Consider the following 17,980-nt stretch of genomic DNA (forward strand, 5'->3'; position numbering starts at 1 on the left):
CTATCTCCATATCTCTTTCTTTTTTGTGCAGAAGGGCTTTCCTTCTTGCTGCACAAGGCAGAGCAAAACAGATTAATTCAAGGAGTTCAAGTTAATCGAAGATGCCAAACAGTTAATCACCTTTTTTTGCTGATGATTCAATCCTTTTTTGCAAGAGCGCACCTAATACAAGCCAAAGTATTCTAGAATTACTAGAGATCTATGAGGGTTTCAGTGGGCAAAAAGTCAATTTGAATAAGGCGGCTATCTTTTTCAGTCACAACACACCTCAGAACACAAGACTAGCAGTTGCTCAGACACTAAATATTGAACATATCGGAGCACAAGACAAATACCTGGGACTGCCCTCTATAGTTCAAAAATCAAAGAAAGCAACCTTTGGAGCTATCAAGGATAAAGTTCAGAAGAGGATTATGGGTTGGAAAAGAAGTCTATTGTCATCAGGTGGCAGGCACACGCTATTGAGAGCGGTGGGGGAGGCGATTCCTATTTATACACTCTCTTGTTTCAAGCTCCCGGACACGCTGTTGACTGAGATTCATAGCATGCTCTCGCAATTTTGGTGGGTCAAAAAGGCGCAGAATGAAGAATGGTTTGGATTAAATGGGACACAATGACAAGACCGAAGAAAGATGGAGGGCTGGGGATCAAGAACCTAAGGACGCAAAATTTGGCTTTATTAGGCAAGAAATGTTGGCGTCTAATGAAATACCCTAATTCTACTCTATCAAGAATGCTCAAAGCTAAATATTTCAGATATACAGATTTCCTACATGAAGAGATAGGAAGCGTACCGTCGTGGGGCTGGAGAAGTGTTCTTGAAGGGCGCAAGGTGATCGAGAAAGGCTTGTTATGGAAAATAGGCTCTGGCACTAATGTTCGCATCTTCCATGACCCCTGGCTCCCACCACCAGTGCCCCTTAATGTCTCTCAAAATGCACTCACAATCCCGCCAAATCTGCAAGTATATTACGTTAGTGCGTTACTAAATCCTGATAGAAGTTGGAATAGAAATCTGATTGAGTCGATTTTTTCAGTTGATATATGCAATAAAATTTTTTCAATCAAACCAACAGAGGAGGAGGATGAAGTTAATTGGTGCTGGACAAAATCTGGTATATATGAAGTTGGGTCAGGATACAAAATTGCTTATGGATTCTTTCATTCTCCTACTTCATTGAGGCCCCAGAACATACACAACAGAGTCTGGAATAGCATTTGGGAGTTGAAATTACCATATAAAATTAAGATTTTTTTATGGAAAAGTCTTCATGAAAAGCTTCCGGTGCCGCCGATTCGCATCCACTCCTGCTACTTGTCCAAGATGCATGTTGAAAGCTGAATCAATTCCTCGTGCTTTGTTCCAATACCCCCTGTCTTCAATAATATAGAGTCTAAGCTTAATAACCCCTGACCTATGGATGAGAGAAGAAGAGACCTTTTTTAATTGGTGGCAACGAGTCTTATCCTGGGCAGCGGCTCAATTCGACGGTAGACAAAAGACCCTCCTCATAGCGGCGCTGTGTTGGAGCACTTGGAAAGCGAGGAATCGGTGTGTTTTTGAGAAGGTAATAAGCCCGGCACCAGAGATAGTGAAAGAAGCCAGCAATTTAGTGTGTGAACTCGTGAGCCATATCTGATAGATGCTGCTAATTTTCTTTACTCTTACTTTACTCTTCTTTAAGCTCTTAGTCTTTCCGTCACAGTTGGTGATAAATGGGAATACCCAATTCTTTGGTACTTCCTTATGGAAACACTTTTATTTTATATTAATAAAATAATATTTATCTTTGAAAAAAAAATTACTAACTAAAACATACAAACAAGTAAATATATTACCAAACATATATATATTTATTTATTTTTAATTATTATTGTGCGGATCTGCGAATCCGCAGATCGGATATGCGAATGTAAAGCAGATATCCGCAATCTGATCCGTAAAAGTGCAGATCGGATTCTATCCGATCCCATCAATGTACAGATCGAATTGTATCCGCAATTTTCGAATCGAATGCGAATATATACCATAAATCTGAGAATATGAATATGATCCGATCCATGAATATGCCTAACCATCACTGTTTCTAATGATCAGAGTGTATCGTACACTTTTTCTTTTATTGTTCATATCTAAAATACAATGTACCTGGGATGCTCGTGTAACGTGATTTATCCTACTGTATGGATATTTTACATATTTTTGTAATTATTAAATTATTAAATTAAAAAATTAAATTAATAACTAAAAAAATGATAAAAAATAATTGTTCTGGAATTTTTTCTAATTACAATATTCAAAAAAAAAATCTTTCAAGCCATAGTTTATTTAAACAAAAAGCCTTTCTACTCTCGTTTTTTGGGACAACAAAAAAAAGATAGAAAGAGAGAAGAGAGAAGAGAGAAGAGAGATAAAGAGAGAGAGAGAAAGAGAGAGGCATGCAGTGGTGGCTGTTATGGGGGAAGTGTTTTATTGGATCTTCACGTTTCTTCTAATTTTGGCCCTTCTCGGTCTTCTCGGTTATCAGGTACCTTACGCTACTCACTTTCTTTCTCTATTTTCCATTCAATTTTCCCAACTTTCTCTTAGGTTTTTCAAAATATTCCATTCCATTCATTCGTCATGTTCATACCCTCTCTTGAGATTACTGGATCACTTTTTACGTGCTGCCATGCTTAACCGTGTGACAGCATTACTATTTTTGATTGTGGTTGAATCGAATGTGGCAATTTCAGTTTCTTCATTTTAATTCTAGTTGTTAGAGTTGCGTGCTTCCTATTAGGAACAACAATAGATAAAAATTTTAAAAATTCAAATTTTTGGACGGATAAAATTATTTATTGAGCATACAAGGCCTCAATTCCAAAAGGATTAACTTAAGTCTTCTAGTTCATTAGAATTTAGATGTTGAATTTTGTGTTGATATTTTTTTTTCTTTCTTTTTTTTTTAAAGAATATTTAAGTGTAAATGATGACTTAAAAAAAAATCACACTGAAAGAACGTTTCTGAATTTGGTTGTGAGTACTAAGTACTAACTGTGTTATTATTATATATTGTATATGGTTATTGAACAATTATTATATGGTTGAATGCATCATTGATCTGCATATCACAGCTTTTATGCTTCATTTACCTTTTTTGCTTTTGGTTTTCTTCTTTTATTTCAGCTAATCGTTAGCATACCTCTGAGAGAAAATGATCACTTAGAAAACTTCTTGTCTCTATGTGAAGATTAATGGCTTAGTTTTTCATTTTAAATGGAGCTTCCTTGAATTCCACTGCTATATATGAACTCTTACCTCAAATATTATGTGTCATCTACAAGTGCGAGATAGCAAATTTTGCTGCTAGAGTTTGACAAATAATTTGACTCTGCTCTAATCATTCATTGTAGCTAATAATGTTGGTAGACCTGGAGTTTGACTATATCAACCCATATGATTCGACGTCTCGGATTAACCAGGTTATCTTGCCTGAATTCATCATCCAAGGGATCTTCTGCGTCACCAATCTATTAGCAGGACACTGGATTATATTCTTGATAGGACTCCCTTGCATGTATTACAATGCGAGATTGTAAGTTTGTCTTTCTTACCTCCTCGGCAAGACTTGTTTAATTTTCGCAAGTAAACTTAAACTACTTGAACTTGGTATATCTATACAAGGCTGAATAAAACCAAAGAAGCATATCTTATTCCCTGTATTCGATTATTTATAAGCTTGGTAAAAATAGCCTTTTTATTTTGACATGAAACTTCAAACGGAGCAGTGTAGAAAGACATCACTTATATTGTAATTGAATCAATACAACACTCTTTTATTTAATTGAGAATATGATACATATAAATATATGAATGTTGTTTCATTATGCTTCTCAATTTCTCATTATCCTTATTGTGAGCATTGTTTTTTTTTCTTTTTTTTTTGGGGGGGTGGGAGAGAGGGAGAGGGAGGGAGGGAGACTGAGAGAGAGTTAGTTTACTCCCTTGAACTATACATCATGTGCATATGACTATGACCTATTGTTCACAAGGGTAAAGTGTCTTTTTACCTTAGTTAATGGTTGGGTGGTTAATTGATTAAAGCAAAACTCAATAGAATTGAAGAAATATGAGGATGAAATTGTGTGGTGTGAAAACATTGTTTTAAGGATTATCTAGACTCTAGGACTTCTACTTGAGGGGTGATTTGATGACTTGAAACGTTGTGATTAAGCCACAGTTTAGCTTAGGTTTTTGGAAATGGAAATTCAACCGTTCCTCCATGAACTTTTTCCCTTCTTTCTGCATAACTAACACAGTCTATATTGCCATAAAAAGAATATTAAGCTTGTAATTGACTTCGACTGGCAATGTTAAATTCACAGTTTCGAACATCTTGGCCTAAAAGATGGGTATTTGCAGTGCTGCAGATTTCTAATTCCTTTATGAGATTATCTAATCTAAAACACAGTATCTATTTCAGTGAGATATATGCATAAGCTATTACCTGTCCACATTCTTTCCATTACATTATATTGTTAATTATGACCTGAAAGTTAATATCTCAGGTACATTAAAAAAGAGCATTTAGCTGATGTTACTGAAATCTACAATAAACTGAATTGGGAAAAAAAGATGCGGTTATTTAAAGTCGGACATTCCGTCTTGCTATTTGTCCTTTCTGTGCTAAGGTATCGTGACTGGAATCTCTCTCGCTCTCTCCATTTTGAGAATTATGTTGTGTACTATTTCGAAGATAAAGTTTTGTTGACAGCTCCCTGATCTTTATGTGTTTTCAGCTTGGTATGGAGCCTTTCTGAGGAATAGCATGAACTGAAGTAGTTTATCTCCATGCCTGCTGCTGTAAGTTTTCGATACTTCGTGTTTGAAAGTCATGTTATTCTCTCTACAAAGAGTCATGCACTTCCCTTCATCCATGGAGCCGACTTACTCCCGTTCACCATTAAATGGGGTGTGGAAGAAGGAAGTAAATCAGCTCAATACACGAGGAAGAACGAGTACAATAAATATTTATCTTCTACATATCACCTAATTAAACACTAGGGATTGTAAACAATTTTCAGGATGAAAACATTCTATGCTTTTGTGAGCGCAATCCATCTTTTGAGCTGAATTCCATGGACATGCATACAACAATGCTAGTAGCAACAACACCACCAGTTGCAAACTATAACAATAGTTTCTGTTTGGTTCAGAGGAATTTTTGTTCAAGGTTGCTAGCAAATGATTTGTCAAATATTTTATTGGTTGCGGTCTCTCATAATCAATATTTAAATTTCTATGTTTTATAGATGCACGAAAAAAGTTTGACAACTAGTGAGTAGTGAGGGTACACTACAGGATCAAAATATGTGAATGCTGCCTATGCCACTATCCAAAAATGTAAATTGGGAGTAATGTCAAGGCCTTAAAGGCTTATAAATTATTAATCTCGATTTGTTTTTGTTTCTATGAAGCTTTCTAAACTAACTTTTTCAAGAAGTTTATTGTTTATGCTAACTTTTTTATTTTTTTATTAATTGAAGTGCTTCGTGTGGTTTGAATTTTTATTTTTTGTTTTCATTTTTAGAATTTCTTGTTTAAGGATTTTATAAAAAAAAAAAAATACATGTCTGTTTTTATTTTTAGTTTTTTTAACAAAATTTTGAAAAAAAAATTACAAACCAAACGGACCCTTGAGGAATCAGATTAGAATTTGTTTAATTTGTTCAGTCAAAAAAGGTTTGAATGAAGAAAGTGTGTCCTAGCGTCCAAAAAAAAAAGAAAGTGTGTCGTCTCTCAACACAAGGGTTCACATAATTACATGTAGAAGTAAAAAAAAAAAAATTACCAGTTAATTTTAAATAATGTGATTAAATTTATATGATCCTGTTAAGTAAAGTGATAAATGAAGTGAAGAATAGAAAAAGGGCATTCGACCCTTCTCAGTCAACCTTTGTCCACCACTCCCAAATATTTGCAGGCAACAACCAGGACAAGATTAATTATTACTTAGATACTAGGTAGCATAAACAGTACTTGTAGCATTCAAAGCTCCTTGTTCTTTAGTTCAATTTTCTAGTCAAATTGTACTGTCTGATGTGGCTCTTAAATGCAAGGCTACAGTAGGCAACATCTCTTACAATAATATTGTCAAGTTTGAGCTTTATACACGTTCTCACATTCGAGAAGGGAAATGGGTGAGTTGTAAAAGTAAGTAAAAGACGTGAATTTCAACGTTATCTTGCAAAAGCTTATTTCAAAGTCATAAAAGAGGACCTCATTGAATTTTAAGGGACAATGGTAAGAACAATCATGGTTTTTCCTCTCCTAGTTATTAATTGTTGCTTAATTTGTAGTTGTCAAATTAGCATTTTCCTATAAGTTGGTAGGAGTCAAATCTAAGAAAGGAAATATGTGAGATGGTAGGTAGGTATAGATAACTTTTTTCTTTTATCATCAAAGCTGGATGCAAAAAGTAGGATCCTAACACTTGTTTTTGTTTTTTTTTTGTTTTGGCCAATAAACACACACCCTGCTCACACACACATTACATACTCTCTAAGAGAGGTTCGAACCCATATAGTACTTTTAGGATGCAAATGTATTTGCCATTAGGACAAGTTTTAGGTTTAGCCACTTGGTTAAACAAACTAATAAATTATTACTAGACGAAATATAACTTATAAGAAACTTTTTTTATAGATGATCTTACTTATGTAGTTATGCGGCTCAAACAAAAAACATAGAAAAACAGAAAGAGGACCACTTATTTTCTCCCACATTTGTGCACTCTTAAATGTCAAATCTAGAAGCAATAAAAATGTATAGTCTAACCAACTATTACTGGATATTGAGAAAATTATGTTGAGATCTCAAATACTTGAATAATTTTGCTTGAGAGAACATCTATGGTTCTACCTCGGGTTAGTCAAAATGAATTGTGATTTGCGAGTCAATTTAGACTCATCAAGCAAGTAAAATATGATTCGTTTATAAGAGGAATCGAGTCGAAAGCACGAGTTGGCTCGTTTGTCATGTTTATATATAGAAACTATCTTGTTATTGTACTAATAATTTCTTAAATCTGTTGTAAAATAAATAAATGAAAAAAGAAAATAAATATGAAATAAAAAAATATAAATAGAAGACTCTAGTATTAATATTAGTCAATATAATAATATTAATATAATAAAAATAATTTATATATTTATTTAATATAACATAAAGAGAGAGAGGAAGTATTGGCAGTGTATAAAAAGAAGAATATTATAATAAAAGAAAGAGAGAGAAATATTTTATTGTTGTGTGTATCCACTGAGGCATTAGCCTCCTATTTATATACGTATAACATGTTTACATTTTCAAATTTCTTTAATGCTTCTTTAATGTATTTCATCCTTGAGAATATGAGTCGTCCATAGTAAATAGGTATCCATATTCCATTCTTATCACAATACTTCCTCTTAAATGTCTATTTAGGATTATGTCTCAATAAAATCTTACCAAAGAAAAACTCAATGAGAAAAAACTTTAGTGAAGGAAAAAGAGTATAATATCCTTTGTGATAGGGACTGCCTTATTAAAAACCTTGTCAAGAAAAATCCAATAGAAAAAGATCTGATCAAGAAAAAAAGAGTACAATCTCCCCCTCTTGTCAACATTATTTAATATTTCGAAATAGGCGTATTCCAATCTGATGTACCAATCTTTCAAATGAGGATTTTGGAAGTGACTTTGTAAATAGATCTGCCAGATTATCACTTGAGCGGATCTGTTGGAAATCAATTGTTCCTTGATTTTGAAGATCATGAGTGAAAGATTTGGAAGAAATATACTTTGTCCTATCACTTTTGATGTATCCTCCTTTAAATTGAGCTATGCATACTGTATTATCTTCAAACAGGACAGTTGAAGCTATCTTATAGTCAATTAGTTCACATGATGACAGAATATATTAGATCAAACTCTTGAGCCAAAAACACTCGCGACTAGCTTCATGTATTGCTAGTATTTCAGCATGATTAGAAGATGTTGCTACAATCGTCTGTTTCGTGGACTTCCATGATATAGCTGTACCACCATATATGAATAAGTATCCTATTTGAGATCTCCTTTTGTGTGGATCAGACAAGTATCCTACATCTGCATAGCCAACTAGTTGTGATTTGGATCCATATGGATAAAACAATCCCATATCAACTGTTCCATGAAAATATCAAAAGATTTGTTTGATTTCATTCCAATGTCTTCTGATTTGAGAGGAACTATACCTTGCTAATAAATTCACAGCAAATGATATATCAGGTCGTGTATTATTAGCAAGATATATTAGTGCCCCAATGGCACTAAGATATGGTACTTTAGAACCAAGGATATCTTCATTTTCTTCTTTAGGACGGAATTTATCATTTTTCACATCCAAAGACCTTACGATCATTGGGGTACTCAAGGGATGTGACTTATCCATATAAAATCTCTTCAAAATCTTTTCTGTGTATGTTGTTTGATGAATAAAGATCCCATTTTTTTGTATGCTCAATCTTCATGCCGAGACAAAATTTAGTCTTTCCAAAATCTTTCATCTTAAACTCTTCTTTTAGAGTTTTTATAATTATTGGAATCTCTTCAGGAGTTCCAATGGTATTTAAATCATCAACGTACACAACAATTATAATAAATCTAGTGAAGATTTCTTTATGAAATATATGGGCAGATATCATCATTCTTAAATCTATTTTTGGCCAGATACTCAGTAAGATGATTATACCACATTCGTCCAGATTGCTTTAGACCATATAAGGATCTTTGCAATTTGACTGAGTATAACCCCTGTGAATATTCATTAGAAGATTTAGATATCTTTAATCCTTCAGGGACTTTCATATAGATATCACAATCTAATGATCCGTATAAGTAGGCAGTTACCACATCCATTAAATGCATATGTAGTTTATGGTATGCGGATAAACTGACCAAATAACGCAATGTTATTACATCCACTATAGGGGAATATGTTTCTTCATAATCTATACTGGGCCTTTGTGAAAAATCTTGTGCCATAAGTCGAGCTTTGTAGCATACAATTTCATTTTTCTCATTTCGTTTTCTCACAAATACTCATCTGTATCCAAGAGGTTTTACATTTTCTGGTGTACGGACTACAAGTCCAAAGACTTCACGTTTTACAAGTGAGTCTAACTCAGCCTTCATAGCTTCTTCCTATTTTGGCCAATCATTCCTTTGTCGACATTCTTCGACTGTTCTTGGCTCAAGATCCTTACTTTCATGCATGATATTTAATACCACATTATATGCAAATATTTTATTGACAATTATCTTATTTTGGTCCCATTTTTCTCCTGTAAAGACATAATTTATCGAGATCTCATTATTTTCAGAATTTTCAGGTACCTGAACGTCTTTTGGCGTTAAAACTATATCATAATTTTGGACAATTGCAGGTATCTTTACTATGTCGTTTTCAACAAAAATAATATTTACCTCTTTTCTTTTTCGAGGGTTTTTGTCCTTGGAACCGACAGGCCTACCACGTTTCTGGCATGAATTTGTTTCCGTGGCCACTTGTCCAACTGGACATCAATTCGAATCGGGACATTTTCAGCTGGTATATAAGATTTGATTATCCTCTTTGTATCAGAAAATGTATCAAGTAATTCATTTGCTATTCTTTGCAAATGTATAATCTTTTGAACTTCTAGTTCACATTGCCCTGATCGAGGATCTAAATGCATCAAGAATGATGCATTCCAATTAAGTTCCTTTTTAGGAATCTTGTTCTCTCCCCTTAATATTGGAAATTTTGATTTATCAAAATGACAATCCGCAAATCGGGTTTTAAATACATCTCCAGTTTGTATCTCAAGATACCTTACTATGGAGGGAGAATCATATCCAACATATATCCCCAATTTTCTTTGGGGTCCCATTTTGGAGCGAGAAGGTGGTGCAATGGGAACATATATCACACACCCAAATATTCTTAAATGAGAAACATTTGCCTGTTGGCCAAAAACTAATTACATAGGAGAGAACCGATAGTAACTTGTTGGCCTCAAACGAATGAGTGTTGCGGCATGTAAAATAGCATGCTCCCAAGCCGAGGTTGGGAGATTTGTTCTCATAAGTAAGGGTCTAGCAATTAACTGGAGGCGTTTAATAAGTGATTTTGCTAACTTGTTTTGTGTGTGAACATGAGTTACTGGATATTCAATGCTTATTTCATTAGCCATACAATAAGCATCAAAGGCTTGGGAAGTAAATTCACCAGCATTATCAAGACGAATTGCTTTGATCAGATTTTCTGGAAACTGTGCTTTTAATCGAATAATTTGAGCAAGTAATCTCGCAAATGTTAGGTTGCGAGAAGACAACAAGCACACATGTGACCATCTCGAAGATGCATCTATTAGAACCATAAAATATCTAAAACATCCACACGGTGGATGAATAGATCCAAATATATCGTCTTGAATCTTTTCTAGGAATTCAGGAGACTCAAATCCAATCTTTACTGGTGATGGCCTTAAAATTAACTTTCCCTAAGAACATGCAACACAGTAAAATTCATTAAATTTAAGAATCTTCTAGTTCTTTAGTGAATGTCCATGTGAGTTTTCAATAATTCTTCGCTTTATGGTTGTTCCCGAATGATCCAATCGATCATGCCAAGTTATGAATTTATTTGGGTTAGTAAACTTTTGGTTTACAATGGCATGTAATTCAATTGCACTAATTTTAGTATAATATAACATAGATGAAAGTGAGGGTAACTTTTCTAATATAACATTTTTATTTGAATCATGAGTTATGATATACAAGTACTCATAATTTCTCTCATTCATTGTTTCAATATGATATCCATTTCGGCGAATATCTTTAAAACTCAATAAATTTCTTAGAGACTTGGTAGACAATAGTGCATTATTTCCATCATTGATCCGATGGCCTTTTCCACCAACGGAAACATTTATCCTCTGTTGATTTATTTTTCCATTGTTTCTTTCTTTATCCCACTTCCGGTGAGATATTTTCTTGTAAACATAATTTTTCTTCCTTCCATAATTTTTCTTGTTGCCAAAACCTTTCCATTACCTCTTCTGAAATTATAATTTGCCGCATTTGTTTCAGGAAATGGGGTGGTCCAGCTGAGCGCGCTTCATGATTTTTTAAAAGCAACTCATTGATGCGTTCAGCAACAAGAAGGCAAAAAATTAACTCAAAATATTTTTTAAATCCTTTTTCTCGATACTGCTCTTGCAGGAGTACATTCAAGGCATGGAAGGTCGATAAAGTTTTCTCTAACATGTCATTATCGGTTATCTTTTCCCCACATAATTTCATTCGTGAGGTGATTCGAAACATTACTGAATTATATTCATTTATGAATTTAAAATCATGTAGTCGCAAGTGCGTTCATTCATATCGGGCTTGAGAAAGTATCATTGTCTTTTGATGATTATATCTTTCTTTAGGATCTTTTAATGTGGGATATTCATTTTTCAATCTTTCGTCAAGATAACGACGAAGAAAGGTCATGGCTTTGGCTCTATTCTTTTGGGATGCATTATTTTCAACCTTAATGGTATCTCCAAGATCCATTGAATCAAGATGGATTTCAGTATCTAGTATCCATGATAAGTAGTTGTTTCCAGATATATCAAGAGAATTAAATTCAAAATGAGAGAGTTTCGATATAATAAAAATTTGTTACCTGAGTCTTCCTAAAATTTGATTTGAGTCTCGTGCTGATAACATATTGTAAAATAAATAAATGAAGAAAGAAAACAAATATAAAATAAAGAAATATAAATAGAAGATTTTAGTATTAATATTAGCCAATATAATTATCTCAATATAATAGAAATGATTTATATATTTATTTAATATAACGTAAAGAGAGAGAGGAGTATTAACAGTGTATAAAGAGAAGAGTATTATAATAAAAGAAAGAGAGATGAATGTTTTATTGCTGCGCGTATCCTCTGAGACCTTAGCCTCCTATTTATATACGTATAATATGTTTACATTTTCAAATTTTTTTAATGCTTCTTTAATGTACTTCATCCTTGAGAATATGAACCACACATAGTAAATAGACATTCACATCCCATTCTTATCACGATAAAATCTAAATTTAGACTATATTTTGGTATGAAAATATATAAATGTATAATAAAATTTTGATTTGTCTAAATATTAGCTAAAAAAAGACATTATTTAATACTTTTTAATTTAATTTTTTTAATCAAACGAGTCAACCCATTTAACTCATCAACTAAAATGAATCAAGTCAAACTAGCATGTCATTGACTAGGCAAAGAAATAGTGAACCCAATATTTCAATGACGAGTTGTCTCAAATCCACTTATTAACAGCTCTAGTTCTACCAAATAAAGAAATATAAAGAATGGATTATCCCAAAAGGACTAAGGTAATTAGGTAATTGCGGGAAAAAAAGAAAAGGAAGGTATGGTGTTAAATTGTACAGTGAAGTTCATCTTGATGGCAATAAGATGGAAGGGGAATCCATATTTGAGAGGAATGTTGTTAGATAAATAAAATCTGGTTCCTTGAGAGGAATGATTGTGCATATTCAAGAGTATACAAAAGTTTCTCCCATAAAATTGGACCTATTTGCAATGTATTTATTATTTAAGCATACTCTTAAACCTATACTCACAAAGCATATTAGGACCCAAATGCAAATATCAACAAGCTAAGGTTAGGGCACAAAAGCTTCAACAAATTTAAGTCATTAATAAGCATTCAAACTATCATTACATCCGAATTAATTAGCCTAATCATAAAAAAAACACTGCACAATGCAGCATTCACCTAATCAGCCGAAAAAATAAATCAGAGATTAAACTCTACCAAAGAAAAATGAAACCCTAAACTGCAACTTACAACACTGCCAACTATATCATCATCATCACCCTATTAGTCATAAAAGACAACAAAGGTTTGAAACAATGCTAACATAATTAACATAGAGCAACCTTAGAGAAACATCAAGTGAAATAGCTCAGCCATGAATGTTGTCAGCAAGAATAAACGACGACATGCCATGTGGCCGCGAATCAATCATCATGGAATCAATCATCAGGCAAAGAGATGTTAATATCCGTGGTGGATTTAATCGAGTCTGGCATGGAATGCATGTTAACCCAGCTGTCCCTTCGGAAGGCAGAGGGAGGAGTGAGGCTAGAGTTGAAGGTTCCGGGATTGTGTTGCATCACGTGCCCACCCATGACATCCTCTTTATCGCCGTTAGTTGAGGGTGGCAGCGCAGAGGACACTGCAATGGCCGGGTTAACTGCTGCTGGTGGTGCGTAATCATGCTTCTGCTTCTTTGGTTTCGGATCTTGCTGGTTGCTTGGCAGAAAACTTCCAACAACCACCTGATATAATCGGCAACATGAGTCGACTAAGTAAACATATAACTTGTCCAAACTCCAAAGTAAGAATCTGTTTGATTTCAGAAGATAAATGATGGATCTTCCCAACTTAAAATCTCACTTGCATAGATCAAATAGCAATTGCATGTTATGTAAATTATATCACATGCCACACTCTATTAAACATTTTCCTTATTCCCTTTTCTTCTCTCTTTCCTTACCACCCTTTTTTTTAAAAAAGATGCAAAACATGCAACCTTGGTTTCAAACCTCCTTCAGTTTTAAGGATCTTTTGGTATAATCTTTAATTTTGGGAACAATAAATAACAAATCAAAGATGTTTTCTAAAACCAAAAGGGCTAATTTCACTAAAAAATGTCTTCCAATATCATAGTTGACATGGAATATGGTAAGGGATGCTTACCTGCACAGGACTGGCAGCTACAAGAAGACCAGCAACGCCACCGCCTAAGACACGGCCATCAGGGCTGGACAAGGTGACACTCATCCCACCTGACCGGCTTCTCGTTCCTTCGTTGTCAGTAGGCATAAATGATCCAGTCAAGGAAAGTATCTCGAAACGACCCTGGACAAAACAATCCAAAATACGAAACATAAGATTTTTAGCACCACCAAAGAAAGCTACTTCAATAATAAAATGAAAATCCACAATGTTTGAAAACCTTAATCAGACATAAAAAACAAGCAAAATCTTCAAATCAAGGATTCAACGTGGACTCAAAACACAAAAAGAATGGAGAATAATATACATATATTCATAAACATAATAATAAGCTGATTCAGATTAGCACCTCATAGGTCAAAGTTCCTCCTGAAGAATCAGGCTGGCGAAGCGTAACATTTGAAATTACACCAGTAGCAGATAGTATGCATATAGCTCGTGGTCCTTGTTGAGAAAACGATATAACCTTCATTGTGATGTCCTGAAACAATGAGAATAATTATGCATTTTCTTGTCAAATGCAGCATAAGTCCAACTACATGAAACGAAACGTCTATAACCAAGCAAAATGAAAAATGGGTGTAGAACAAAGTGAAACATAGTCAATATTTTTCCCTATCCGTCGAGTATACCTCGCCAGCATTGACAGTAATGATATGGGGCATAAAGCTTGTACCCATGGAATCTCCTACAGAAAATAAACATCAATAGATATCAGCAAAACACAATAGATAAATATATAATGAACATAAAATGCTTATTTTTCACTTGCTAACACAGAAATCAACTTTCTATGCATGGAAACATCATAAAAGGCAAAGTTGAGCATTAACTGATTTTGCATACTTCAAAAGAAAATTCTAAAATGAAAAAGACTTCTTCTTTCAGGTATTTATAACATATAATTATAAATAAACCAAAACCCACCCAACATGTAAAATGTTAAAAAACAATAGCATTGAAGGCATCAAATTTCATTCCCACCTAGAATATCCCCTCCTCCGAATTTCTTTGAGTGCTTGTACTCCATACCCCGCGATTTCCCTCGCTTGCCACTTGAATGGAAGCTCGAAAATTCGTTAGAAGACGGAGCCGAAGAAGAAATTGGCAATGGTGACAATGCCATATTAACCGATCCATCCGGTCCATACTTCCTTGGCCTACCACGTTTTTTCTTAATTGTTGTTCCATCCAATCCTACACTCACCGGCGAAATACCAAGAGCAGCATTAGCAGCTGCATCCGGGCCAGGAACTTGGCTCGGAGCTTCACTCCTTGGTGCCACATGGTATGCCGAGGGAGCTTCTGCCCCTATCACTGTAACCCCAGAGCTAATAGCTTCTCTTGCCTCCATTCCTATCAATCAATCTATTCCTTCCTAAGTCTATACAATCAAACCAACATCTGCACGCAAGCAACGAACAAAGAAACACTTAGAAATCAAAAGGCTTATCAGAACTCATGTCATTACAAAATAAAGTTGAGTGTTTTGTAGCAAACACATTAATGTATTGATTATTGAACCTCATTAAGCATGCAACAAAACCAAAGCGCAAATCCATCAAATGATTCTCAAAGATGAGGAGAAATAAGAACAAAAAGAAACAAACTTTTGGCTAACAAGAAGATGAGCTGAATCAACAAGAGATCCAGTTCTAACTAATCAGTGCATTGAATTATTTTTGTTTTAAAACATATTAGAAAAAAAAAGTGCAGCAAGTAGAGTAGAAAATCACCAACCAATTTTTTTTTAAGTTATTTTATTTCTAGGTTTAATTTTTTTTTCAGCTTTTATTATCTCTGAAGTTTTCAAGCACTGAAATCAGAAACTGACCTGTTAACAAAGGACAGGAAAAAAACGTATCAGCTATAAAATGGAGGAAAATTTTTTGAAAAATTTATATTATAATTTTCAAAAATAACAAATTTTCGACTAATCATTCATACAATTTTTTTTATAAAAACACACATTGATACACAACAAATATTTCTCTATCCCCCAGCACAAAAAAAATGAATGTAAAAGACTAAAACAACCCAAGGCTTTTCCAAAAATAGAAAAAACAAACTACACCATTTTGCATAAATCTGCTTCCTATCCAGCATTTGCCTGAACTTTTGAAACACAAAAAAGCTGGAACTAAGAAAAAAAAAATTAGTAAATAAAATAAAAAAAGGAAATAATTTAAAAAAATCTCTTTATACGTTTACTATTATGAAAAAACTTCAATCACGGAATATTATTCAGAATGCAAAGATCATACACCTGTTACTTCAGTAGAGGTTCTTCTAAAGATGTAACCTTTGTATTAAGATTTCTTTTTCCAGCACCTTCAAGAACTTTCACTACTGAAACAAGCTAAAACAAATAGTGAATAACTCCAGATATTAAAAAATAACTTACAAAATTCTCAGGAGTTCGGAAAACCTGTTGGCTGTTTTTTTTTTCCCTTCCCTAAGTCTCCTGATTTCTTGAATTGAAAAATTTTTAATGAGAAAATTGGTAGAGCTGAAAATAAACAAATACTAGAACAGCAAACTTGAAAAAGAGATAAAAATAAATATTAAAGTGAAAAAAGAAATAAAAGCAAATAAGGGCGATAAAGTAGGTAGTGAATATTTAAGATTTTATTTTGAATTTTGAATAAATTGCTAAACCCCATAAATGCAATTTAGTTAAGAGCAATTTCAGGTCCGTGAAGGGCAATTAATTTTTTATTTTCTATTCTTTTGAAATAAAATCTGTTTTCAATGGTTAATATAGTAAATTTGTATGTGAAAAATCAAGTTAGATGGAAAATCAAAGTAATGCTTTTTCTTTTTTCTCGAAACTAATTTTGATATTTAAGGATACAAAGTCAGTGTTGGGTGGCCAACCTTTCTGTGGCCGCTGACCTGCTTTTTGTCATTTTATTCTCCGATACGGATATTAAAAAAATACAAAATAATTTTATATTTAAATTTTTTAAATAATATAATTACNTTTTTTAATCAAGTAATCTAACAACTTATTTTTAACCTATAACAAAAATAATAAATTCTGTTATCTTTCTAGTATTTCTCTTTATATAATTATTTACCATAATATTTTAATTAGTTGTGTTAACTATTTAATTTTCAAAACTTTTTATTTAGGCGAAGATAATTATGGTGCAATTATAAATTATAATAACGTTATCTTGAAGATTGATTATATTTAATACCATATTTATACGTTTTGAGAACATAAAAAGTTTTTTAAAGATATAATTAAACTCTAGAACTTTCGGAATAAATTCATGTAGTATAAATTTTTTTATAGTTGAAGATTTAGAATTTTATGCTTGTTATTTTAAATTAAAGAATTTTTAGTATAAGATAAAACAAAATGAAAAAAATATATATGCGAAAGTTCACACTTCAAATCCAAATTTTTTATATAAAAGTGCAAATATGTTAGAGATATAAATATATAATTAGTATTACTCATATATTTATATTGATTAATTTAAAATTTTAAAACAAGTGGTTTATCCGTTTATGACAAAAATAAACCTTTTTTTTTAAATGTTAATAGAAGAATATAGAGTATTCACTTCTTTCATAATAAATTAATAAGTTTAGTTATTTACACCACGAATTATTTATTTAAATCTTGTTTTGTAAAAGTTTTTAATGAATTATTTACTTTTTTTAACATTATTATTATTGTTGTTGTTGTAAAAGAAATATAATGCATTATCAATTTATATTATATACAAGATAAGATATACTTTTTATCATTAAATGAAATATTAGGATATGTTTGGTTCAAAAAAATGTTTTCCATTTTTATTTGTTATTATTTTTTATTATTTTATGAAGAAAAACAGAAAAATAATACAATTTCATTTTTATTTTCATTTGTTCCACATTTTTTTTAAATATAAGAAACTGAAAATTAAAAAATACAAATAAAACAAACCCTAATATTGATTAGAAAAATGTGACAGTTTAATATAAGAGTCAATAAATACAAATAAAAATAGTTTTTCCCTTAAAGAATAAAAAATAAAAATAAAAAGTAGCATTGCTTCTTGCTTGTAGTTGTAGGTGGGGTTAGAGAGTAGTAGTTAAGTGCTTATTTATGGTTTA

At 32.6% G+C, this 17,980-nt stretch overlaps 2 protein-coding genes across 6 annotated transcripts; one reads left to right on the plus strand and one right to left on the minus strand.

The window, feature by feature from the left end:
• Positions 2,343–5,401, plus strand: LOC107639765 (protein cornichon homolog 4). Of its 2 annotated transcripts, XM_016343364.2 has the most exons (5): positions 2,343–2,528; positions 3,397–3,578; positions 4,552–4,674; positions 4,783–4,846; positions 5,068–5,401. In XM_016343364.2, the coding sequence occupies exons 1-4, from the start codon at positions 2,457–2,459 to the stop codon at positions 4,808–4,810; spliced, it is 405 nt and encodes a 134-aa protein (XP_016198850.1). In that variant the 5' UTR covers positions 2,343–2,456; the 3' UTR covers positions 4,811–4,846; positions 5,068–5,401. The 2 variants fall into 2 exon arrangements, with proteins under 2 accessions (XP_016198850.1, XP_016198849.1); XM_016343363.2 differs by having other exon boundaries at positions 4,783–5,377.
• On the minus strand, positions 12,731–16,449 carry LOC107639767 (AT-hook motif nuclear-localized protein 7). Of its 4 annotated transcripts, none has more exons than XM_016343366.2 (7): positions 16,296–16,449; positions 16,134–16,216; positions 14,852–15,271; positions 14,500–14,555; positions 14,217–14,348; positions 13,829–13,990; positions 12,731–13,407 (listed from the first exon to the last, which is right to left on the minus strand). In XM_016343366.2, the coding sequence occupies exons 3-7, from the start codon at positions 15,219–15,221 to the stop codon at positions 13,102–13,104; spliced, it is 1,026 nt and encodes a 341-aa protein (XP_016198852.1). In that variant the 5' UTR covers positions 15,222–15,271; positions 16,134–16,216; positions 16,296–16,449; the 3' UTR covers positions 12,731–13,101. The 4 variants fall into 4 exon arrangements, with proteins under 4 accessions (XP_016198852.1, XP_016198853.1, XP_016198855.1 ...); XM_016343367.2 differs by having other exon boundaries at positions 16,134–16,226; positions 16,296–16,435; XM_016343369.2 differs by lacking the exon at positions 16,134–16,216 and having other exon boundaries at positions 16,272–16,437.

This window comes from Arachis ipaensis, chromosome B04, assembly GCF_000816755.2.
Source record: "Arachis ipaensis cultivar K30076 chromosome B04, Araip1.1, whole genome shotgun sequence".
NCBI classification, from domain to species: Eukaryota; Viridiplantae; Streptophyta; class Magnoliopsida; order Fabales; family Fabaceae; genus Arachis; species Arachis ipaensis.